At 36.8% G+C, this 26,635-nt stretch overlaps 1 protein-coding gene across 1 annotated transcript in view; it reads left to right on the top strand.

The window, feature by feature from the left end:
* Positions 1-22,558, top strand: part of LOC144969278 (popeye domain-containing protein 1-B-like) — a 31,400-nt gene extending 8,842 nt beyond the window's left edge. Inside the window, exons 2-6 of the mRNA XM_078908390.1 lie at positions 2,749-2,933; positions 13,893-14,007; positions 21,000-21,149; positions 21,962-22,118; positions 22,380-22,558. Of these exons, the coding sequence (XP_078764516.1) occupies positions 2,749-2,933; positions 13,893-14,007; positions 21,000-21,149; positions 21,962-22,118; positions 22,380-22,471 (699 nt within the window). The 3' untranslated portion in view covers positions 22,472-22,558. The remainder of the gene's footprint in view (positions 1-2,748; positions 2,934-13,892; positions 14,008-20,999; positions 21,150-21,961; positions 22,119-22,379) is intronic.
* The last annotated feature ends 4,077 nt before the right edge of the window (positions 22,559-26,635 follow it).

The following is a 26,635-nucleotide window of genomic DNA, read 5'->3' as shown; positions in this document are numbered from 1 at the left end:
TTGCTACCCTTTTTTGCCAGGACCATAGTCAATCCTGTAGTAGCTTCCTCCAGATAAGGGGAGGGGTCTGGGGGGGGGGGGGGGGGCAGAAAAAATCTCAACGGCACCCGTGATTGATACGGGACATTAGAGTGTTCTACCTCTTGAGCTATCTGAACCCCATTTAATAGAATATTATAGAACATTCCTTTCCAATAAAATAAAATCCCCATTATTCATAAATGGGGCAATTTGCCTAGAGGATATGTCTATGACAATTTCACGAAAACACAGAATAGAAATGAGCAATACCAACTTCAAACGTGTTTACTTTATTATTTCCCTTTAACCGGTTAACTCTGGTACTCTGGAAAACTACGTATATAGAAATTTGGCCAGAAAACTTGTCCTTCAAATATCGATCGATTTAAATGACCCTCGTCTTGACAAAGACTATCAAACCTGGGACCTTGCGAGGTCTTCAAGAAATCCCAGGTTGGAGAGTTTTTGCCAAGATGAGGTTCATTTAAATAGATCTATATTTGAAGGACGAGTTTTTTGGCCAAATTTTAAAATATGGCTTTTTTCCAGAGTACAGCCGCAGCTTCTAATGGTGCTCACACTACCATGTTATGACGATCGACCCAATCAACAAATTCCTTACCGCACTCGTGCACCGTCGCAAACCCGCCCGGTAGCTTCGTCACAACACACCATTCAACTAGAATCTGTTCTATCCGTAGCCATCGTTAAGTTATAGATAGTCGAAGATGATGTCACACAGGACTTTGTTATTGTTTTTTTGCCCTCCGTTCATGGATACGCACAGTTTTGTGTGTCGGTCCGTTATACTTCCGGATGGCAATGTTATGAGCTTCTTAGCCAAGCGCATACTATCTATAGATAGTATGCAGATGACGTCACTCAGGCCTTTGTTATTGTTTTTGCCATCCGCGTTTGTGAGTTGTTCTCACTAAACTGTATTAACCAGACTATAAAAGTTCATGGTTACACAGAGCTTGTGTGTTCGTCCGTTATACTTCCGGATGGCAATGTTGTGAACTCCTTGACCAAGCGCATTCTATCTATAAAAGTTCATGGTTACACAGATTTGTGTGTTGGTCCGTTATACTTCCGGATGGCAATGTTGTGAACTCCTTGGCCAAGCGCATTCTATCTATACGCTGACACTGAAATCCAAAAAGACTGGCGTTTTGACGTCATTATTTGGTTTTTGCACCGCCTAGTGAGTTGTTGTTAGTAGTGCTCATGGAAACAAGTGGTCCCATTTGTTGAACTATTGAATACAACTCACGATTTGTTTTCTTTTGTGGCCTAAGACTGGCATTTTGACGTCATTTTTAGGTCAGTGTCAGATAGTATGCGCTTGGCTAAGAAGCTCATAACATTGCCATCCGGAAGTATAACGGACCGACACACAAAACTGTGTGCACCCATGAACGTTTATAGATAGTATGCGCTTGGCTAAGAAGCTCATAACATTGCCATCCGGAAGTATAACAAACCAACACACAAAACTGTGTGTATCCATGAACGTTTATAGTCAAGTTAATACAGTTCAGTGAGCATTACTCATAAACGCGGATGTCAAAAAACAATAACAAAGACCTGAGTGACGTCATCTTCGAACTATCTATAGTCGGGTTAATACAGTTCAGTGAGCATTACTCATAAACGCGGATGGCAAAAAAAAACAATAACAAAGATCTACGTGACGTCATCTTCGAACTATCTATAAGTTAACGATGGCTACGTTCTATCCCACATCGGGTACGTGTACGGCTGAGTTGTGATTGAGTAGCTGGGTGTGTCGGATCTGGCGATTTAATATTTTCCTGTTGTGCGGCTATGTGGTCTCGTGGTATGACACTTGCTTTCAGATCGGAAGGTCCTGGGTCCGAGCCTCGCGCTCGGCGCATAGTTGAGTCCTTGGAAAATGCTCTTTACTCACATTCTCTCACCGTACTCATGTGTAAAATGAGTACCTGACCGTTAACAGCCTTTGATTTTGTCCGAAAAATTGTAATATCGCCTAACAGGCGTCATGTCACGTCCTACATGTAAAATGTTGCTGTTGACCAGGGACCCCTTGTAAAGCGCTTTGAGCACATTTAGTGGATATTGCGCTATATAAAGCTCAATTTTTTTTCAATGGGTAGGAAGCTAGTCGTACATATTGCAGGTCAGTCAACAAATTCAAATATGAACTTGATTTAACAATGTTGTAATGGACAACATTTTGCGTTGTTTTGAATTTCCATTACAACAATAGGCCCATAACAATTTGGGTATCAGACCTGTAAATAAGTACACGTCGGTGGTCAGCAATTTCCATTTACTATTAAACGTGACAGAAACCGGGATAAACACTGGCTTTATGGAATTTACGACTCTGGGAAGCTTCTTTTTTTTTAACGAAAGTCTCAACTTAGTTTATTCCCCCTTGTCATAGGTTTTACCATTGCTCATTTATATATTGTCGAACTATAGGCCCTATCTACAAATTAATTTCATAGGGAATCAGATTAGCGGAAGAGTAGCGTCCCTTGATTGGACGTCACCCATAGTCTGTGACGTCACTGGAGGAAAAGTTATTAGAGAGAGAACGTCATGTTGGTTCATGACTTTCTCTCTCTCTAATAACTTTTCCGCCGGTGACGTCAGAGACTATGGGTGACGTCCAATCAAGGGACGCTACTCTTCCGCTTAATTGTTTCATTATTTTAGTTACACTTTTTATCTCCTCAGGTCCGTGTGGCGCCCAGTCTATGTGATTTATACGTCAAGAAGTTCAAGCCTCTAAGGGTCACCCGGAAGGAGTTTGCTGAACTGTGCTCGATGGGTCACACTGTACCCATTCGAAAAGGGTCGCGATACGCATTGGAAGGGGTCACTCCATGTGGTGAAAAAGTCTCTGTTTTGATACGAGGAAGGTTTGTTAACTTTTGATCTTTATTAAACTTTTTGTTTTGAGTATTGCCCTTTTTCTGTTTGTTTTAGTTTTATCAGTTTTTAAATTTTTATTTTTTGTAGGTTGTTTATCCAAAAATAAAATCTTTCTTCTGGACGGAGGAGGAGGAGTCTACTTAGATGGGGAGGGGAAAGAATTATACAAACTGCATTGACTACTCGGTGTTCTAGGTTCAAGTCCATTTTCGGTAAAAATAAATAAATAAATAAATAAAAATAAAAATAAATTTGGTTGTTTTTTTCCTGAAGCGAAATTTAACTTTTAATTTGGTCGCCATGGTGAAATGAAGAAGAGTTTGTCCTTCTGTTGCCTGCAAAAATAAAATCTTTATTTCTAATATCCGCGAAGATATTTTTTTCTTTTAGGTTTATTTGAATTCAGGTCCAAAATAAGCTGTACAGAGTTCACGTGCAAGATATATATTTTTTTAAGTAGTTCTTCAGAGCCATTAGGCAAATGAAGCCGGAGTTTATACTGGTTTTCAGAGCTTGAAACGGAAAATAGCAACTGCTTGTTACCCTTTGGATTGGACGCTAGACTATCGCAAAGTACTTCTCGCCAGATATATCTGACCCAGCTATCCAATCACCGCTGGATAATGGGCAGAGGGGTCAGAAAAAATGTCGACTTCACTCGGTATCCATCTCCGTACAACTGAGCGATTGGGATCCCCAGCAAGTTACAATTTTCATAAGTGAGCTTTTATATAGTGCAATATCCACTAAACGTGCTCAAAGCGTTTTACAAGGGGTCCCTGGTCAACAGCAACATTTAACATTTAGGACGGGACATTTAGGACGCATGTTAGGCGTTATTACAATTTTTTCGGTCAGCAGAGACAACCCTGTTAACGGCCACGTACTCATTTTACACCTGAGTACGGTGAGATAATGTGAATAAAGAGCCTTCTCCAAGGACTCAAACATACGCCGAGCGAGAATCGAACCCAGGACCTTCCGATCCGAAAGCGAGTGTCAAACCACAAGACCACATGGTCGCACTTTATAATAATACGTGTCATAATAATCAGATGGTTATAAGAAAAGCAAGCTGGCAAAGTCACGGGGTTAAATCCAGTCTTCGGGTTGTAAGGGAAATTCCTTATCCATTTGACCATCTCATTCCCACACGAAAAACTAAGTGACGACCAACACTATGAGGACACCCCAAAAGACGTTTTATAGCCAAATGAGATGAACAGCGAATGTTTTTTGTCCCTGTCCTATTTTGTTCTGTTTTTTGATGACTAATCGAATACTGATTTTCAAATGTACCACTTGATGAGCTGCCATGAATTGAAGTTGTGAAAAGACTTGCGCTGAATTCCTACGGCTCTTTTCTCGACTTAGTTTTCTTTTAATAATAATAATAATAATAATAATAATAATAATAATAATAATAATAATAATAATAATAATAATAATAATAATAATAATAATAATAATAATAAAATAATAATAATAATAATAATAATAATAATAATAAAATAATAATAATAATAATAATAATAATAATAATAATAATAATAATAATAAAAATAATAATAATAATAATAATAATGATAATAATGATGATAATAATAATAATAAATAATAATAATATAATATAATAATAATAATAAATAATAATAGTAATAATAATAATATTATTATAATAATAATAACAATACTAATAATGATGATGATGATAATAATGATGATAATAATAATAATAATAATAATAATAATAATAATAATAATAATAATAATAATAATAATATGTAAAATGATATAATGATAATAATAATAATAATAATAATAATAATAATAATAATAATAAATAATAATAATAATAATAATAATAATAATAATATAATAATAATAATAATAATAATAATAATAAAATAATAATAATAATAATAATAATGATAATTCCGACCACTGATTTGGTTTTTCATTCTTGTGGTTGGAAATTGATCTGATTCCAGTCCCAAAGGGAGGAGACCTAAGTTATACCTCCAACTACAGGGGAATCAGCCTTGCCGCTATAGCTGCCAAACTCGCCAATAAGATGATCCTCAAAAGAGTCCAGCATGAGATAGACCCTCATCTACGTCCTTGTCAAAACGGCTTCAGACTAGGAAGATCCACGACTGCTCACCTCCTGGCATTGAGAAGGTTAATAGAAGGAGTAAAAAGTCACAACAAGAAGGCAATCATTCTATACGTAGACTTTAAGAATCCCTTTGACTCGATACATCGCCCTACCATGATGAAAATCTTAAAAGCATATAGTACACCTCTTAAACTTCTCTCTGCTATTAAAAGAATGTATGAGAACACACGGGCAAAGATTATCTCACCAGATGGTGAAACTGAGCTGTTTGAGATCAAAGCAGGGGTGCTTCAAGGTGATACATTAGCCCCCTATCTCTTTGCAATTGTCTTGGACTATGTGATGAGAAAGACCTACGCTGGCATGGAAAACGAGCTGGGCTTCACGCTGCATAGACAAAGAAGTAGGCGCAATCCAGCTATGATTGTCACGAATCTAGATTTCGCAGATGATCTGGCTCTTCTAAACGAGGAGATGGACCAGGGACAAGAAGTCCTCAACAGACTTGAAACTGAGGCTGAACGAGTAGGACTATGCTGTTATGCTAAGAAACCTACAACCAAGAAAGGCCAATTAGCATACAGGCAAAGAATGGAGAATGCCTGAAGGAAGTTGACAACTTCAAGTACCTAGGAGGTTGGACCCAAAGCAGTTCCTCTGATATTTCTGTCAGAAAAGCATTGGCTTGGAGTGCCTGTCAAAAACTCAGGAAAATCTGGAGTTCAAACCTACAGAGGGAAATAAAGAAGAGACTGTTCCTGACAACGGTAGAGTCAGTGCTTCTATATGGAGCAGAGACATGGACTCTTACTAAAGCCCTTGAGAAGCAACTGGACGGCTGCTACACCCGTATGCTGCGGATGGCCCTCAATGTAAGCTGGAAAGAGCACATAACAAATGAAGAGCTCTACAGTGACCTCCCCCGACTGATCTCGAAGATTCAAAAGAGAAGACTGAGACTTGCGGGGCACTGCTGGAGACACAAGGAGGAGATTGCAAGCAGTCTTGTTCTATGGGAACCACCTGAGCGAACCAGAACCAGAGGCAGGCAGAATAAAACCTACATTGACTGTCTGCTAGATGACACAGGAATGGACAACACACGGAAGCTGCGTACGCTTATGGAGGACAGGACAGAATGGCGAAGACTTGTGGCTCATGTGGGGCGCCCCAAGGGGCGGCCTAAGTAATAATGATAATAATAATAATAATAATAATAATAATAATAATAATAATAATAATAATAATAATAATAATAATAATAATAATAATAATAATAATAATAATAATAATAATAATAATGTAATTTATTTTTAAAGCGCATATCCCATACAATACAGCTCTAGGCGCACAATATACATCTCATGCAACATATATCTTTTCTTTTAATTACCCTATCATATTATCCACAACATTTAAAAGATGAAAATACGGAATTATTTTTTAAATGTAAATAGGGTAAATTTTCTGTGAGGTGACACTACAATAATAATGTAATTAAATCTGTGGTATATTATTCCATCTGGCATTTCTCCCATCTCTATAGAAGTCTCGGGTTTAAGATTTTTTTATGGGAGCTCCCCCCCCCACCTGCCCCCTCCCCCCTCCCTCCTCATCCTCCTCCCACCATTTTAATCGGTCAATATCTAAAGTGGAAGTTGTCTGGTGGAACACTCGATTCACACGCGAAGAGACTGTGATCCAACCCGGGTAAAACTCGAGATTTTATTTTTCTGACCCAAAGCTGTCCACCACCGGCAATGACTAGGTAGACTGGTCTTTTAGATCTGGCAGAAATGACTATCGTCCTATTTAAAGGGTAGCAAGCAATTGCTATTGTCCGTATCACGCTTTAGAAACCGAGATAAACTCCGGCTCCACGGCATAATGGCTCTGAACGACTATATTTTTTTACTGGTTATCTGAAAAAGATTCCCCTTTCTCAAATACGGTAAAGTGCTATAGGCTAATATCGTAGCCATCGTTACTTATAGCCTGACACTGACCAAAGAATGACGTCAAAATATCAGTCTTTTGCCACCAAAGAAAACAAATCGTGAGTTGTATTCAATAGTTCAACCAATGAAATAACTTGTTTCCTTGAGCTCTACTAACGACAACTCACTAGACGCTACACAAACCTAAAAAATGACGTCAAACTGCTAGTCCTAGAGGGGATCAGTGCGTGGCCTTCGTAAAGGTATCGCCTGGTACTGACGAAAATATTACGTCAAATTGCCAGTCTTTTGCCACAAAAGAAAACAAATCGTGAGTTGTATTCAATAGTTCAACCAATGAAATAACTTGTTTCCTTGAGCTCTACTAACGACAACTCACTAGGCGGTGCAAAAAAAAAACAAATAATGACGTCAAACAGCCAGTCCTTTTGGATTTCAGTGTCAGGCTATAACATAACGATGACTACGATCAGTGTCAGGCTATAACAACGATGGCTACGGTATCAGGCCATAACTTTACGAAGGCCAAGCTGACACTGACCAAAGAATGACGTCAAAATGTCAGTCTTTTGCCACAAAGGAAAACAAATCGTGAGTTGTATTCAATAGTTCAACCAATGAAATAACTTGTTTCCTTGAGCTCTACTAACGACAACTCACTAGACGCTACACAAACCTAAAAAATGACTTCAAACTGCAGGTCCTAGAGGGGACCAGTGTCAGGCTATAACTTAACGATGGCTACGATAATATCCCCACTTTTTATGGATTTTAAACGTTACGCTAGGACAGTTGAAGCAACGATGTCTTGTCATATTTTTTTTCATTTAATTCCCTAACGATTTCGGAAATTAACAGATTAGTGTTGACGCATATCATAATTTGAACGTTGGATCGATTGAACGATATCTCTTGATTTGAATTTTGCCTCCACTATTTGTCAATGTTAATTTTGTTGAAGGGTTCAGAGCGATGTGCACATATTTGCAGGTCTGATAACCAAACGCAATTATGGCCTGATTTTTTAAATATTACTGTTGTAATGGGAAATATTTTGCGTTGGATGAGAGTACTATGTATGTCCATTACAACAATGAGCCCATAACAATTTGGGTTATCAGACCTGCAAATAAGTATACGTCGGGTCAGAACTAAATTATACCACGCGGTAACGAAAACATTTTGCTGTATTATCAATACTGTTGAAAGTGTTAAAACAAAAGAAAGATCTACAACTCCATCCTGATATTCATTATAGAATTAATTTTGTAGTTCGTTGCATTTAACCCGGAGGACCCGATAGCTCAGTTGGTTGAGCACTCGCTTCACAATCAAAGGGACCGAGATCGATCCCGGGTGCAGCCGAGATTGTTTTTCTGTGAACCCCCCCCCCCCCCCTGTCCACCCAGAGCAATGTAGCTGGGTAGCTGGGTCAGTTAGATCTGACGGAAAGTACTTTGCGATAGACTAGCGTCCTATCCAAAGAGTAGCAAGCAATTGCTATAGTCTGTTTTACGCTATAGATACCGGGATAAACTCTGGCTCCATGGGCCTAACGGCTCTGAAGGACGTATTTAACCCTATAAAGGGTAGAGTATTTTTGAAATCATATTTTATCCCTATATTTATCTGGTTACAACTTACAAGTTGGCCATTTTCATCAATTAATTGGTGGTAGCGATTAGCGATGGGATGGGCTTTTTAAAGGTCGGATGAGCTGCATCGCGGTTTCTTCTAGCTTTCTTGATAAAGAATAAGTGTTACCTAATTCCAGGCTAGATCAAAATTCGAATCCTGGTCCGTAAAGGGTTTTTTAAAAATTCCTTTGAGGAGAGAGCGTTATCTTCAATACATCAATGCTGAGCGATATTTATATTAAATATACACAAACTCGGCCGTGTTCTAACAAAACAGTTTTTATTCATTTTGACCTTATATAAACTTTCACTTGAAATATCATTTGTTTAAGATGACCTCCAAATCGTCAAAATATCTCTCACCTTAAGAAGTCTCGGGTTTGAAATTTTTGACAATTTTAAACAAATTGAGAATAATTTTTATCGATGGACATCGATATGGGACAGCGTGGCTCAGCGGTATGGTCTTTGCTTCGTACTCGAGTTCGGCTACCCGTCTTGGACAAGTCACATAACCTCAGCTCACTTTGCGGCGCTGCACTGCGGCTGACGCCTGATTTATTCTAGTCTTCCCTTGGAATAGATCCTAAAGAAAAAATTCCTCTATGGGATGAATAAAGGAAATTTATTTATTTATTTTATTTATTTTATCATATGAAGTGAACGTTTTGAAACCGACTTGGAAAATGTGTTTTGTTTGGGTAAGGGCAGCGGTTACCGTGTCCAGTGTTTATTCCACCTTGTGAATTCCCATGTGGATTGTGCTATTAATCTTGGAGCGTCGCGATCCAGGGTTTTGTTTATTCTATTTTCTTTTCCCTTTTATCGCTTTAGGGCTATGACGTGTATGTATCATTTCAGGATAAATAAATAAATATGGATTGACTTGCCTGCTGGGAGTTTTTATATTTCTTCTCGTTGTTTTTATTGTTGTTGCTGTTTTGTTTTTGTTGTTGTTTGTTATTAGATATGGTTTTTGTTAAGGGTTTTTTGTGGGGTTTTTTTTTTCTTGTTTGAATGTTGTTTTTTTTTTTGTTTTGTTTTTTTGCCTTTTTTGTTTTTTTGTTTTTTGGGGTTTTTTTCATTTCTTTTCTTTCTTTTCTTTTTTTTTTGGGGGGGGGGGGCGGTTGTGTTTTTTGTTTGTTTGTTTAATCCGGGTTTTTATTACACTTCTATACCCGTTTATTGATGTTGCTATGGCAACTCACTTCCTTGTTAATATCAAATTTGCCGTTTAAAAAAGATGGAATAGAAATGGGCGTATTGAAAATAAAGCTAATGTTCAGAGAATTCAATATCATCGAGAGGAAAACTTCATTTATTGTTTTTAACCTAACAATGCATGATGGTCAATGAGCCTTTATGTTAAGGTCACATCAGAGATGATATTCAAAAAGTACCTTTAATCACATCTCATTTACTCTTCTCTATCCAAGTAGTTTTATGAATAGATCTGTTAGATGTTACTCACTTTTTTAGTTAGTAATTAATTGTGTTACTGTAACGTGTTTTGTATGAAAGGTTTTCTTCTTTCTCCAAGGTGCGACTAGGACTGTGCAACGCGGGATCGGTGCTTTACAAATAATATAATATTCTATTTTATTGTTGTTGTTGTTGCTGCTGTTGTTATTGCTGTTGTTGTTGTTTATTATTATTATTATTATTATTATTATTATTATTATTATTATTATTATTATTATTATTATCATTATCATCATCATCATCATTATTATTGTTATTCTTCTTATTATTATTGTTCAAGTCACAGATCACAAATTTAAACATAAAATATTTTCTCTAAAGATGACATTATGACAAATTATATCTGATAGAGAAAAAGAAAAAACCGCGAACATTGATGACTTATTGTAAGTATGTTGTGCTGGAAGTCAAAGGTCACAATGAAAGGATTGTTGAGGTCTAGACTTAGTTAAAAGAGTAGAGAGGGGTTACTCTAAAAGAAACAAGAAAATCGTTCCCGTTTTAGGACAAAATATACCCCTTGATGCGGATAAAAAATATATAAAGATTAATAATATAAATAAGAAATAAAGGTGGGAATTCGCCTATTCCAAGGGAAGACTTGGATATCCAAGGCGTCATCCGCAGTGCAGTGCCTCAAAGTGAGCTAGGGCGAGGTGACTTTCTCAAATGAAGTATTGGGGATAATTAATAGACTAAAAGAAGAAATAAAAGAGGCGGGGATGGAATGTGTAAACAGTGTCTAATTCGCTCATTTTAATTGTCTAATTAATGTGTCTAATTCGCCACATCAGAAACAGGTAACCGACCTGAATCAATTGAAGAGTGGTTTTCTAAAACTACGTAACTCTTGTTTTTTCCCCATTTTGAGATATTGAGAATTATTTCCCCTATAATCTCTCATATTTAAACTTCAAATTCACACAAATCTAGGGACATTCTTGTGTCATTTGATGCTTAAAATAAAGTTTACATTTCAATTTATATCATGAATGCACAATTTCAATAAAGTAGAAAAATCGACTTAACGAGTTTTGAAAAACCAGCCTTCAATTGAAAACATTTTTTTTTTCAAATTCCTTTGTTCAACCAGTCAGTATTGACGTAGCCTGCTCTGAAAGGGGCTTTTTAAAAATTGAGCTTTTATATATCAATATCAACGACGTGCTCAAAGCTCTTTACAATGGGTCCCTGGCCAACAGCAACATAGACAATGCTGTTAACGGCCAGGTACTCATTTTACACCTGAGTACGGTGAGAAAATGTGAGTAAAGAGCCTTAGTTGAGTCCTTGGAAAAGGCTCTTTACTCACATTCTCTCACCGTACTCAGGTGTAAAATGAGTACCTGGATGTTAAAAGCGTTGTCTCTGTCAGAAAAAAAAATTGTAATATCGCCTAACAGGCGTCATGTCTCGTTCTACTTGTTACGTGTTGCTGTTTGTCAGGGACCATTTGTAAAGCACTTTGAGCACGTTTAGTGGATATTGCACTAGAGACAAATTTCCCCTATGGGATCAATAAAGGGAATGTTATTTTATATTAAATGTTCATGTTTATTAAACGTTCATTAAGCGTGAATCCTGACTTGCATCGCGGTTACGCTTCTCTTATGTAAAAAACGATAACCATTTACACAGCGCAATATCCACTAACATGCTCAAAACCCTTTACAAGAGGTCCCTAGCCAACAGCAACACTTAACATGTAGGACAAAACATGATGCCTGTTAGGCGATACTACATTTTTTTCGGACAGAGACAACGCTGTTAACGGACAGGTTGACTGATTTTTTAGGATGTTTTTTTTTTTCTTGTATTTTTTTGTCTGGCACCTTTCATACACACTTGTTCAGGTCTTTATCTTGAACCGTGCCTGCTCCCTATTTTCTAAATTTGATATATTCATTTTACACCTGAGTACTGTTAAATAATTGACTAAAGATAAAGAGCCTTTTCCAATGACTCAACTATGCACTACTCAGAGGGAACTCGAACCCTGGACCTTTTGGTCCGAAGGCGAGTGTCATACCACTAGACCACATAGCCCCACAAGAAAAAACGATAATTATAATATATCAAGTTGGAGTAAAATCGTATCTCGTGGATAAAGTATTGCAATATTAAAATGCCTTATGAGTCATCGGTCCATACTGTTAAACTTTGTGAGATACAAAAAATCCAGTTCTATTTGTTTTGCCTGAAGGACTTTCAGTTTCAACATCCATCATTATGATGACCCTCAAACATGTCAAAAAGTCATAAACCAGACATTTCAAAGAAATCTCATGTATAAGACTTTTTTTAAAGTGTTTACCCTCGATTAAAATGAATAAAATAAGTAAACAAAATATGAACATCTATATAGAGAATTTCCACGGATTAACCATGTTCAACGCGCTTCACAATGTTTCAATTATTCCCCCAGGAGGCCATATTGAATTATATTTCCAGTTCATACAGTACTAGTCGGTTGTTAAGCGTATTTTTGTACTAATACTCTTACAATATCCGTCACAGCTTGTAGTCAGGAATTCATTAACACCTAAGTTGAGTGGGGTAATTTGTGAAAAGTACCTTACTCAAAGACCCAACGTCAGGACAAGAATTTTCCATGATAACTGTCACCATCTCATTGTTGCTTGACTTAATGACAAGACGAAAGACCATAATACCACTACGAGACTCATTGTGTATTAATGATAAAAATATTTAATATACATTTCGCCGTTCTCCAGATTGTTCACGTGATGAACAGGACTCATGAACAACATCATGAACAGGAAGTCAAAAATTAAATTCTTCTTTGTCTTTGTTCATTTAGCTGGAGGTTACCTCCGGCGGCTTTTGTGGTCTGGTTATATGACACTCATCTTCGAACCTGTATGTCCCTGGCTCGAATCCCGCTGTGTGGCGGCGCAAAGTTGAGTCCTTGGAAAACACTCTAGGTACTCACATTTCCTCACAACACTCAGATGTAAAACGAACACCGGGCCAGAAAAAGCTTTGTTTCTATCGAAAAAAAAAAAATAAGTATCGCCTTACAGGCATCATGTATCGTCCCACATGTCAAGTGTTGTTATCCGCTAGGGACACTTTGTAAAAGTCTTTGAACACATTAAGTGGATAGGTATTGTCCTAATATAAAAACCGAAGCTCATTATTATTTTCCGACCTTTTTCCTCCTAGGAATATGATTTAGACAAAGGCAGTGTTGGTCAAGGTACTACTATAAGTAGTCCTTCAGGGCCATAAAACCCAAGGAGTTTATCCCGGTTTCTTTAGCGTTAGACAGTTGTAATAGCTCGCTACCCTTTGGATAGGATGCTAATAATTCTAACACACCCAGCTACCCACACCCAAGAAAAAAAAATATCGACTTCACCCGTGATTGATTGAGTGTGAAGCGAACGCTCTACCAACTGAGCTACCATGACCCCAGACGGGTTTTGCCTTGAACAAGTAACGTCGCCATTGCTCAGTCTGTGTCGCTGCACTGCGGCTGGAGCTGGGTTATTCCAGTCGTCCCTTTGGAATTGACCCAAAAGATAAATTTTACCTTGGGCATGAATAAAGGGAATTCTATTTATTTTATTTATATTATTTATTTATTTTTTAGTAAAAAGCTTTGAATTTTTAACAAATCTAAACTAAATAGTGGTTTCTTCGTGAATTAATAAAATCTATGTCATCATTCCGTTAATATCTGCTTCTCTAAAACCTCCCTTCCCCCCCCCCTCCCCGGGCACATAGGTTAAAGGTCAGTCACAACAACACATTCCTTCACTGTGTCCAGCCCAACGAGTTTGTGGATTCCATAGAGTTTGATTCCGTTCCTTTCCACACAGACACCACCGAGAAATTCCAGGTCAGTTTGTTTTGTTTTGTTTGGTTTGGTTTTTTTTTTGTTGGTTTTTTTTTCTGTCTTGTTTTTTGGGGTTTTTTTGGGTTTTTTTTTTTTTTTTTGTGTTTTGTTTTTGTTTTTGTTTTTGTTTTGTTTTGTTTTTTGTTTTCTGTTTGTCTGTTTGTTTTTGTTTTGTTTTTTTGTTTTGTTTTGTTTTTGTTTTTTGTTTTTGTTTTTGTATAGTTTTTTCTAATTTAAACTTACAGGTGCATGTATCCGTGTTTATTGGTGTGTGTGTGTGTGTGTGTGTGAGAGAGAGAGAGAGAGAGTGTGTGTGTGTGTGTGTAAGTATTGTGTAAGTATTGTTACATATTATAAAGATATATCTTTTGTTATTATGTCAAACATTTGCCTGAAAACGAAACATATCACTGAATTCATTGATAATATCAATTGTGTTTTCTCACCATCGTAAACGAATCCTCACCTTGTCAACCACTCTCAACCCTGGGGACCTCAAGGAAGTCTCAGGTTTGATAGTGTCTTACACAGGTGGGGTCATCTTAATCGATCGATATTTGAAGGACGAGTTTTATTTCCACAATTTGTTTTAATGTATATTCTTTTCATAATGCGATAGTATAAATTCGTTATAGATAGATAATAGATCAAATAATATTATACTTGTGGTGCCAACTATGATAAACAATGACAAACTGTCTACTTATATAAATCGATTTGAATCGATTTTTTGACCCAAACTGGTCAAAATTCTTAAACCCGAGAATGCGTACGATATAAAATTGTGAAGTATACGTTTTATAACCAATTAGGAATAATGAAAATGTTGCTGTTTGAAGCTCGAAGGAAAAAATAATGATAACGTTTCGGATTTCCCTTTTATCAACAAAACACGATAAATGAAACATTTTTAAGCCCGAAACGTATTTGTTTAGTGTTTCATTCATCGTGTTTTGTTGATTAAGGGGAAACCCGAAACGTCCACAGTATCTGTTTTCGTTTAATAAATTGGAGCTTACATTTCAATACTTATCGATATTTTTTGAAATGCCCAATAGGTAACACGTTATCAAACTAGTATGTTGAGGTAAGGTTACCTTTGAGAGAGAAAATAAATCATAAAAAGAAAGACGAAATGGAGCAGCGTGGCTCAGCGGTACAGTCTTTCCTTCCTACCCGAAAGGTACCGAGTTCGATCACCCGCCGCTTCACTGTGTGGCCTTGAGCGAGCCACCTCCCTTAGCTCAATTTGAGGCGCTGCATTGCGGCTACTGCCTGGGTTATCCCAGTCTTCCTTTGGAATAGACCCTAGAGACAAATTTCCCCTGTGGGATGATAAAGGAAATTTTATTATTTATTTATTTTATTTTATGAGCCCAGACCCTCAGTTGTCAAAATGACAGAGAAATCTTTAGTCTTATGTCTCATGCTATGAACAGTTCGAGCAGTCGATAAAATACAGTCCCTCACACTCACAGCTATGGGACCTATAAAACCGTAGCATATTCCCTTTTATCGCACCGTTACATAAAAACTAATTGTTTCCTACCTTTTGGATAGGGCGTTAGTCTAACGTTTTGCACTTTTCGCCAAATCGAACATACTTAACAACCGTAAAACTATCGAGATGACAAATGAAAAAGAGTGGAAAATTCTGTTCATTTGTGAAGACGTGGTAAATGGGAAACCCGAAACGTCCACAGTATCTGTCTTCGTTTAATAAATTGGAGCTTACATTTCAATACTTATCACATGTTTTTATAGAAACAGGCATGTTCCTTTCGGACCAACCAAAACTCTTTCTCTCTCTCTCTCTCTCTCTCTCTCTCTCTCTCTCTCTCTCTCTCTCTCTCTCTCTCTCTCTCTCTTCCTCTCTCTCTCTCTCTCTCTCTCTCTCTCTCTCTCACTCTCACTCTCATTCACTCTCATAAAATGGAATAAAGAAAGAAAAAAGATTAACCATTGATAACGCTTTCTTCTGTTTTTAAGTAGGGCTACAAATTATCATTGAAGGTGATAACGATGAAATAACTGGCGACTTTGTTTGTATTTAAAATCGAAGATTAAAAGAAATGATTCAATTTATATTATTTTTATTTTATCCATAATTCTTTTATTCTTTTCACAACCGAGTCTAAAATGATATTTGTTGTCCATTTTTCAAAATAATATGCCTTGGGCTTATGACCTCACCTATCTCTTTGAATAGAACTAAAAAGATTAGCACAAACATTCACACAAAATAAATAAACTCAAAGATCCTGAAATCACACATTCTGGAAACACTATCTAGATGAATAGGTTTTGTTTTTAAACATCTCCAGACTTTGGACAAACTAATTTTATTAAAATTGTTTTCTCTCCCACAAGAAAGAAAGCCTATATAAATATCGTCATCTTTTGAAGTATCATTAAATCATACCATTGCTTAATGTGTTCACGCATAGATAATTAAACAGAAACATTTTATATGAAAAAAATACTATTCAAAACCAAAGAATATAAAAGATTATCATTTCATTTTATATGAATTCATAATCTTTTGTTGTTTTTTTTAATTTATATATTTTGAAATAAAGTTGTTGTCGTATTTTTCTGTTTACTTCATCAAACAACGTAGAGCATGACTGATACTTCATTCAACGGGGCTTAATCAGATATAATGTATATTATTACCGCTTTTCTTCTTCTTCTTCTTCTTCTTCTTATTATTATTATTATTATTATTATTATTATTATTATTATTATTATTATTATTATTATTATTATTATTAATCATGAGTAGTAGTAGTAGTAGTAGTATAGTAGTAGTAGTAGTAGTAGTAGTAGTAGTAGTAGTAGTAGTAGTAGTAGTAGTAGTAGTAGTAGTAGAGTAGTAGTATGTTGTAGTAGTAGTAGTAGTAGTAGTAGTAGTTGTAGTAGTTAGTAGTGTAGTAGTATAGTAGTAGTAGTAGTAGTAGTAGTAGTAGTAGTAGTAGTAGTAGTAGTAGTAGTAGATAGTAGTAGTAGTAGTAGTAGTTGTTGTAGTGTAGTAGTAGTAGTAGTAGTAGTAGTAGTAGTAGTAGTAGTAGTAGTATAGTAGTAGTAGTAGTAGTAGTAGTAGTATAGTAGTAGTAAGTAGTATAGTATGTAGTATAGTAGTAGTAGTAGTAGTATAGTAGTTATGTTGTTTGTTGTAGTAGATAAATATATAGTAGTAGTAGTAGTAGTAGTAGTAGAAATAGTTGTTGTAGTAGTAGAAAAAATCATAGAAAGATGGAAAGAATATGTGGAAGACCTTTTTAAAGACGGTAGACCAGACAACCCAATCACAGACTTCTTTCAAGGGCCAGCAATCATCAAATCTGAAGTTAAAGAGGCCTTGAAGCAAATGAGCAAAGGAAAAGCCATTGGTGTGGACAACATCTCAACAGAAGCCCTACAAGCACTTGGAAACTTTGGTGAAGAACAACTCACAGACCTGTGCAATGATATGTACAGCTCAGCGTACATCCCAGAAGACTTGAAAACATCTGTCTTTATAGTACTACCGAAGAAATCAAAAGCCACAGAGTGTTCAGATCACCGAACCATTAGTATTATGTGCCATACCCTAAAGTTCCTTCTAATCATTATTCTCGGAAGAATATCTGACAAGATCAACAGAAATGTCGGCCCAGAACAGGCAGGATTTAGGAAAAACAGTGGTACTCAAGAGGGAATTTTCAATTTTCGAATGCTCATAGAAACGTATATAGATACTCAAAAAGATATATATGCCTGCTTCATTGATTATTCAAAAGCCTTTGACACCGTTAAACACAAGGAGTTGATAGAAAGTCTCAGAACCACCGACATAGATGATAACGATATTGCTGTAATATCAAACCTGTACTGGCAACAGGTAACAAAAATCAGAATCAACAACGATATTTTTGAGCCCCTAACCATTCAAAGAGGAGTACGTCAAGGATGTGTATTATCCCCAGCATTATTCAACCTATACACAGACATAATATTCAGGAACGTGGAACACCTGCCTCGTCTTAATGTCGGGGGAGTGAATATTAATAATCTCCGCTATGTGATGATACAGTGCTTATAGCAGAAACTGAACAAGATCTACAAGCCATTGTAGATATAGTCAAAACTGAAAGTGAAAAGTTTGGCCTGCTCGTGAATGTGAAAAAAACAAAGACAATGCTATTTAGCAAGAGAAAAAACAATGGGAAAATATCAATTGAAATAGATGGAAAGATCATAGAGCAAGTAAAGTCATTCCAATATCTAGGAGCATTATTGACAGAAGATGGAAAATGCGATGCAGAAATCATCAGACGAATTGCATTGGCCAAGAGTAAATTTTTAAAAATGCATTCCCTAATCACACCCCACGACCTATCACTTACGACAAAAACACGTCTGGCAAAATGCTACATTTGGTCAACACTACTTTATGGATGTGAAACATGGTCTCTGACAAAGACACTAGAAAAGAAACTCAGAGCATTTGAGATGTGGACCTATAGAAGAATTGCAAGGGTATCCTGGAAGGAAAAGAAAACAAATCATCAAGTACTCCAAACTTTAGGAATAACATCAACAACGATCATTTCAACTATTAGAAAGAGGATAACCCGATATTTCGGCCACATCAGAAGGCACGACTCACTACAGAAGAACATTGCAGCGGGAAAGATAGAAGGCAAGCGTGGTCGAGGACGAAGAAGGACAAGCTGGCTTGGAAATGTCGCAGCATACGTTGGAAGCCCCATAAATCAATGTGCGAAACTCGTAGATGAGAGAGAGAGCTGGCGAACCATGATCTCCAACGTCGTGTCCGACATGGAACATCGGTAAAGGTAAAGTAGTAGTAGTAGTAGTAGTAGTAGTAGTAGTAGTAGTAGTAGTAGTAGTAGTAGTAGTAGTAGTAGTAGTAGTAGTAGTAGTAGTAGTTGTAGTTGTTGTTGTTGTTGTTGTTGTTAATTATTATGAATATTTTATCCCTACTTCCGCGGATAAGCCTGCTCATTGCGCTTAACACTGTTATAATATTCATTCCTTTAGCACGTTGTAGTGAACCAAAGTACAAGTCGCCTATGAGACGCTCCGTTGTTTAAAAATAATTACAGATATCAGAAGTCTTTAAAAAGTATAAAAAGAGCTTTCATATAGCGCAATATCCACTAAACGAGCTCACGGCTCTTTACAGAGGGACCCTGACCAACAGGAACACGCTCTCTACAACATGTAGAACTAGACATGACGCCCGTTAGATGATATTACAATTTTTCCGACGGAGACAATGCTGTTAATGACCAGGTACTCATTTTTACACCCGAGGACGGTGAGATAATGTGAGTGAAGAGCCTTTTCCAAGGATCAACTATTCGCCGAGCGAGGATGGAACCCAGGACCTTCCAATCCGAAAGCGAGTGTCCTACTACAAGACCACATAGCCGTACCAACCATTTGTGACCAACCCGTCAGTGTGATTTGGAGACTGGAAATTGAATGTGCCGATAGTATGCGTTTCAGTAGAATACTCACCATATCTGCCCGCCAGATGAATCGTATCAACACATATTACGGAGTTATAGTCACACGCCGAAGCAGACCGACCGATCGACTTACCGAACACGTGATCAATTTTTTCTCGCGTCCTCTCGTCTAATCTCGTCACTCCGGAATAGAAAGAGGAGGTGGAGCTTATATGATATAACGCAATGAAAGTTCTGTCCGTTGACGGGTGGGGGGATATCACCTCTCCAAAACTTAACTTATTATATGAGATCTTGAGATTCTTATCCAATCATCGATTGCTCGTTTGACAGTTCGCTTATGAACAGTTAGGAGATCATCTCTTGATTTATGGGCAGGCGGCTTTGCGTAAAGGCAGTGAGTGTTGTATACATCAAAGAGTACCGCTGACCGATGGGTAAATAGTGGTTGTGTAACCCAAAAGCCCTGCCGACTCGACAGCAAGGTCTTGTATGTAATAGTTGCGTCACCATCTCAACGCTCAGGAATTAATTAGTGAGGCAGGACTCTCAATATATATATATTTAAAAAAACAAACAACGCTTTTGAATCACACGAGAATCACATCAGTGTGCTCGTCGCATTGAGAATTGAAAAATGAGATATAAATCAAGAAAATCGACCGGAAAATAAAGAAACTATCATTAATTTTTTTTTAAATTGAGCAATATTTTTTTAATCAATCTACTAACCTCCTAACACATGGTAGGGGGAGGCCTGAGGTAGGCTCCATTCTTTCCTTCTCCGTTTCTTGTCAGCTGAAGCCAACAGCAACCCAAGCTATCCTCCATCACGTGACCTTAGATCGATGCTGCATACCGCTTGAGAGTCTTCACTATCCAGATCTCGTTCATGGTCACGTGAGAAAGCTATATCCGTTCGGGTTCGGCGTTCGACGTCTCGTTCGGCCCGATTTCGTTAAAAGCCTATTATATGTGTGAAAACGTTCACGCTTATAGTCTAATTGATATCATTTATTGATAACCAACTGTCGTCCATCTGGCGTTATAATAACCAATAACAAAGAGTTGAGTGATGTTAATTTCATTCGTTCTCTATTATGAGATCCGAGTTAAAGCTTAAACTAACATACACTTATTGGCAGGTCTGATTACGTAATTCCTTATGGATTTTTTTTTTTAAATGACGCAAAATATTGTCCATTACAGCAATCTTAAACTAGGCCCATAAGTGGGTTCGGATGTCAGACCTGCATATATGTTGTATATGTCGGTTTAGACCCTTTATTCTGGGGTGCTTTGGAAAAACACGTATTTAAAAGTTCGTCCAGAAAACTCGTCCTTCAAATATCGGTCGATTGAAATGACCCATCATCTTGCCAAAAACTCTCAAACCTGGGACTTCATTTCTTGACGTCTTGTTTAAACCATTATAATATATCTTACCGTTTTTGAAACAATGGGCCGCATTGTTTATTTATTTATTTTTAGATTTTGCTTTTATTTTTAAACCAGGTGACTGTAGTGGCCACAGAGGATTGTGTCATCTTGTCGTGGCTGTACCCCACACTGAGGGAACAGCTAGCGGACCACCGTCATTTCTTGTGGGCCGTTTTTATGGGGCTGATTGGAAAAGATGTCAGTGATAAACTGTACAAGATACAGGTTAGTGTTTACAGTTTAATAACTCTCTCTCTCTCTCTCTCTCTCTCTCTCTCTCTCTCTTTCTTTCTCTCTCTCTCTCTCTCTCTGTGTGTGTGTGTGTGCGTGTGTGTGCGTGTCTTTGTATACGTGTGTGTGTACGAACATGTGTGAGTGTGTTATGTGAGGGGTGGCATGTGAGTCTCTCTTTCTCTCTCTCTCTCTCTCTCTCTCTCTCTCTCTCTCTCTCTCTCTCTCTCTCTCTCTCTCTCTCTCTCTCGCTTTCGTTCGCTCGCTCGCTCGCTCGCTCTTACTCGCTCTAACTGTGAGTGTGCGTGTTTTTATATCTATCTATCAATTATCTATCTCTACCTTTTTATCTATTAATCTATCTCTATCCATCCATATATGTATCTATGTCAATCTCTCTATCATTCAACACTATCGTCCTATGATAAATCATTTTTGCCACAACCAACAAAATAGCTCAGATCTGAGTACATATAAGTACAGGCCGGTTAAAATTAAATTTATACTTATGAATATTACGTTGTTTTCATGATATTGTATAGTTATGAATATTACATTGTTTTCATGATATTACATACTTATGAATATTACGTTGTTTTCATGATATTGCATACTTATGAATATTACATTGTTTTCATATTACATACTTATGAATATTACGTTGTTTTCATGACATTACATACTTATGAATATTACATTGTTTTCATAATATTACATATTTATGAATATTACATTATTTTCATAATATTACATAGGTCTACTTATGAATATTACATTGTTCTCACGATATTGATTAACCCTTACAGGAATTATTCTTGAAAGAGCCGGAGACAATCTTGAGCAGCGCTCCTTCCACTCCGCGGCCCCCGGCCCTCATGCATAAGGCCCGGAGACAAGGGGCCTCTCCGTCTCCATCTGTGCTTGCCGCCCGACACACAAGTCATGGGACTCATAATCATGGCGGTAAGTTACGAGAGGTGTCCCGCCCAGCGTGGCTCAGCGGTACGGTCCTTGTCTCGTACCCGAAAGGTACCGAGATTGACCACCTATGTTTTAATCTACATGTACTTATTTGCTAATAATAATATGTGCGCGTGATTTAACATTACAGACGCAATTTTTATCTCCATAACCTCATAACCAAAGTAACTTAGTCGAAAATCTGATTTATTATGGTATGTATTCATTATTCATAATAATAATATTATTTTGACTGTTTATTAGTCCCCAGACTGTTGTCATCTCAGCCAGACTTCAACCACGTGACCGAAGTGCCTCACCAGACGACCTTGAACCGAGGAGAGTCCTTTGTGTGACCGGAAGTGACCTTTCTCTCCTTAGACAATTTAAATTGGAAGTGGCCAAAAAAAGTATTATTATCAAAATAACTGATGGATATGAATGACAAGATAGATGGAAATGATTACAGAGATTTCTCTGTTGGTTTGATCAATTTAACATGTTGGATATTCATTATACAATAATCACTATCAGCATCACTCTCATCACCATCATCATCATCATCATCATCATCATCATCATCATCATCGTCATCGTCGTCGTCGTCGTCTTATCATCATTTCTATTGCCATCTACATCATAATACTCAACAAAATACTTTCTATTTTTGGCACAGAGTCTATATTTACAAAGCCTTCTGTGTCCTTCCAAACAAATTAATCAATAAAAATATCGGTATCACGTTTCAATTTTCTATTGGCTAATACTAACCCTATTTCCCAATTCAAAAATGTCAATATTACAGAAAATGAAGTTCCGTTCAACCAACAAATAACTAAATAAGAACTGTATTTGTATATAATAAGCAATGTAAACAGTTGGGGGGCCGGTATGGGGAAATGATGTTGTTTGAATTATATTCTGATGGCTCAAAAGGAGAGATTGTATTTGAAATTCTACAAAAGTGATGATTACAAATAAATACATTAGTTCCAAAATAGAACCAAATATAGTTGTCGGGGCATCCTACATCACGTGATATCCAGCTAGATGGGAGAAACAGTCGACAAACGTTGTCGGCACGTTCTACATCGAGTTATGTCTAAACAGGCTGGAGAAAAATTGTCGGCACGTCCTATATCTCGTTATATCCAGACAAAAAAGTTGTCGGTACGTTCTATATCACGCTATATCTAAGACAGAAAATTTGTCGGAACGTCTTACATTACGTTATATCCTGACAGACGGAAGAAAGGTTGTGTCGGCACTTCCTAGATCACGTTATATATGCAGACATACGGAAGAAAAGTTGTCGTCACGCCTTACATCACGTTATAACCAGGCAGACGGGGGAAACGCTGTCGGCACATCACGTTATATCCAGACAGACGTGAGAAAAGTTGTCGACACGTCCTACATCACGTTATATCCATACAGATAAGGGAAAAGTCGGAACTTCCGGTCGGGAGAAAAACTTATCGCCATCGTTTTTGTTCGTTACTTTTAAAGTCCACAGCTAATTCTAGTAGCTGAGTATTAACTTTAACCTAGGTGCGCGTATTTGCAGTTCTCATAACCGAACACAATCATGGGCTTGACTTAACATTATTTTGATGGACAATATTTTGCGTTAATTTGAGAGTATTTTCACTTCAATAAAGAGCCCGTAACAATTTGGGTTATCAGACGTGCAAATAAAAAAGATAACAGGCGACAGGCGCAGTGCAGCGCCGCAAAGTTTGCAATTTGGGCTTACTTTCTAGCTTCGGGAAAAGAGAAGAGATGTCGGCAATGAACTCGAGCCCGAGCTAACCAGGTGACGTCACTTCCCTCATAAAGAGGCATAGTAACTTAGTAACTGGCTCTAAACTATCGGAACAATGGCATATGCCGTTATGAAATACTTCTCCAACGAGCATAAAAGTGTGTCCAGAGGAGAAAAACATTATAAATCTGATCATATTTTTGGTCTATACATTCTGATCACATGACATGTGAAAAAGTTCTAGCCAGCATGAAGAATAAAAAGTACAGATTTTCTTTGTTTAGAACCAAGCTGTTCGTTGCTGGGCGGACGTGACTTCATAATAGACATTATTTTTGTGTTGGTTTCAGAGTATTTCCATTGCAACAACGATGTCCATATCAGTTGGGATTATCAGACCTGTTAAAAAATAGAAATCTTCGGTGAAAACAAAATTAATGATTACGATTTTACGCATTTTTTTTTTTTTTTTTTTTTTTTTTTTTTTTTTTGCTTACATTCTTTTTGTCGAATGCATAGGGGATTGTATCACAAATATGACAAAACTAAAAGAAAAGAACATCAAATATTTTCATCACCTTGTCTCAAAGAATGTAAACTTCCTTTCTTCGATCTAAAAATAGATCAAAGATTTTATATTATAGTTAACCTCTCAAGCAGGAAATAGTGTGATGAATGCAAACACTTTTTACTCTCTGGTAATAAGTGTTAAACTTTATGTCTAGTCTAGTACGCAAGTGTGTGATCTTTTTTCTTTTTCTTTTCACTTTGAATTTTCTCACGAATGCTGACGGTCTATCATGTGTCTGCGGGGTATGATTAAATGTGTTTTTAACAATGGCTGACCATTTGGTTGGGCGAGTGATTCAATTATTCATTCATTCACTCATTAAATGATTGATTGATGTAAACGATTGTAAATATTGGATGAATGACATAATATTGTTAGATGGATTGAATAGGTGGCTTCTTATTTTGCATTCATCGAATGAATGTTTGATTGATTGATTGATTGATTGATTGATTGATTGATTGATTGTCTGATTGTATTATTGATTGACTGTATGATTGGTTGATTGATTGAATGATTGATTAATTGGGTAAATGATTGATTGCTTGGTTGATGGATTGATTAATTAATTGATTGGTTGATTAGTTGATTGTATGATTGATTAATTGATCGATTGATTGATTGATTGATTGATTGATTGATTGATTGATTGATTGATTGATTGATTGATTGATTGATTGATTGATTGATGCATCTTCTTTGCCAAATTGGTTGTCAATCGATTAATTAAATGACCCATTAATTTACTATGATAGGTTGTCTGATTAATCGATTGATTCATTGATTCAATCATTCATTAGATTTGATTTTATTTAGCTATTTTATTCGTTTATTGATTCATTCATTAATTCATTTATTTATTCACTCATTTGTTCACACATTGGATTTCATTTGATTTGGTTGATCGATCGATGAATGAATTGATTGATCAAATGGAAATATAAGACATCATTTTATAAGTGAAGGAATTCTGTCAAATTCCAACTTGCCAGGCCAGGTTCATTTCCTATTTTGACTATGTTGTACAATGTATTATCCTTGTTGATCACAGTATTGCCAGTAGTATTCTGCCGCTGAGGGACCCCAGACACCCCTTCCGTACAACTCATTGTTACAGAAACACAGAAGAACAAATCAAATCCCTTTTTTTAGCTTGGGCGACCGAAGAGTTTCTGCAATGACAGAATTTATGAAGGAAGAATTGAAGAAGCTGATATACAGAGAAGTGAGTGGACATGAGCTTGGGCGACCGAAGAGTTTCTGCAATGACAGAATTTATGAAGGAAGAATTGAAGAAGCTGATATACAGTGAAGTGATAAGACATGGAACGAGATAAAAAGGTTAGCTCGGGATTGAGAAGGATGGAAACTGTTTGTCTGTTGCCTATACCCTGACACAGGGTGAAAAAGGCAATGATGTTGATGATTCTGCCGTGCTCTGAAAAATAAGAATTCGTGACTCAGCGGTGCGATCTTTGCTTCTTACCCAAAAGGTGCTGAGTTCGACCACCCGCCCCGCTGGCCTTGAGCAAGTCACTTCGCCCTAGGTCACTCACTTTGCGGCGCTGCACCCCGGCTGACGCCTGGGTTATTCCAGGCTTCCGTTGGAATAGACCCTAAAGACAAATTTCCACTTGGGGATGAATAAAGGGAATAATAATAATAATAATAATAATAATAATAATAATAATAATAATAATAATAATAATAATAATAATAATAATAATAATAAAATAATAATAATAATAATAATATAGTAATAATAATAATAATAATAATAATAATAATAATAATAATAATAATAATAATAATAATAATAATAATAATAATAATAATAATAACAGTTTGGCCAGAAAACTCGTCTTTCAAATGTTGATCGATTAGAATGACCCTCATCAGGTTGAAAACTCTCAAAACTGGGACTTCAAGGAAAACACAGATTTAAGAGTTTGAGAGTTTTTCTACAGGATGAGGTTTATTTTAATCGATTGAAATTAAAACACGATTTCTTGGCCAAATTTTAATCAGATATATACTTTTTTTTGGGGGGGGGGGGTAGGTTTCAGTGCTGGGTTGTTTTGTCATTGTGATGATTTATAAGTAATGTCATTGCTTGATAAAGCACATCTAAGGGTGATGTAAAAATACTAGTTCCAATCTCATTGGATGTGTAAAACTAGTCTT

Source organism: Berghia stephanieae, chromosome 3 (genome assembly GCF_034508935.2).
Source record: "Berghia stephanieae isolate SIO BIC M18660-M18661 chromosome 3, UCSD_Bste_1.3, whole genome shotgun sequence".
Classification (NCBI taxonomy): domain Eukaryota; kingdom Metazoa; phylum Mollusca; class Gastropoda; order Nudibranchia; family Aeolidiidae; genus Berghia; species Berghia stephanieae.
Note: the sequence above shows the minus strand (reverse complement) of the source record. Positions and strands in the feature narration are given on the sequence as shown.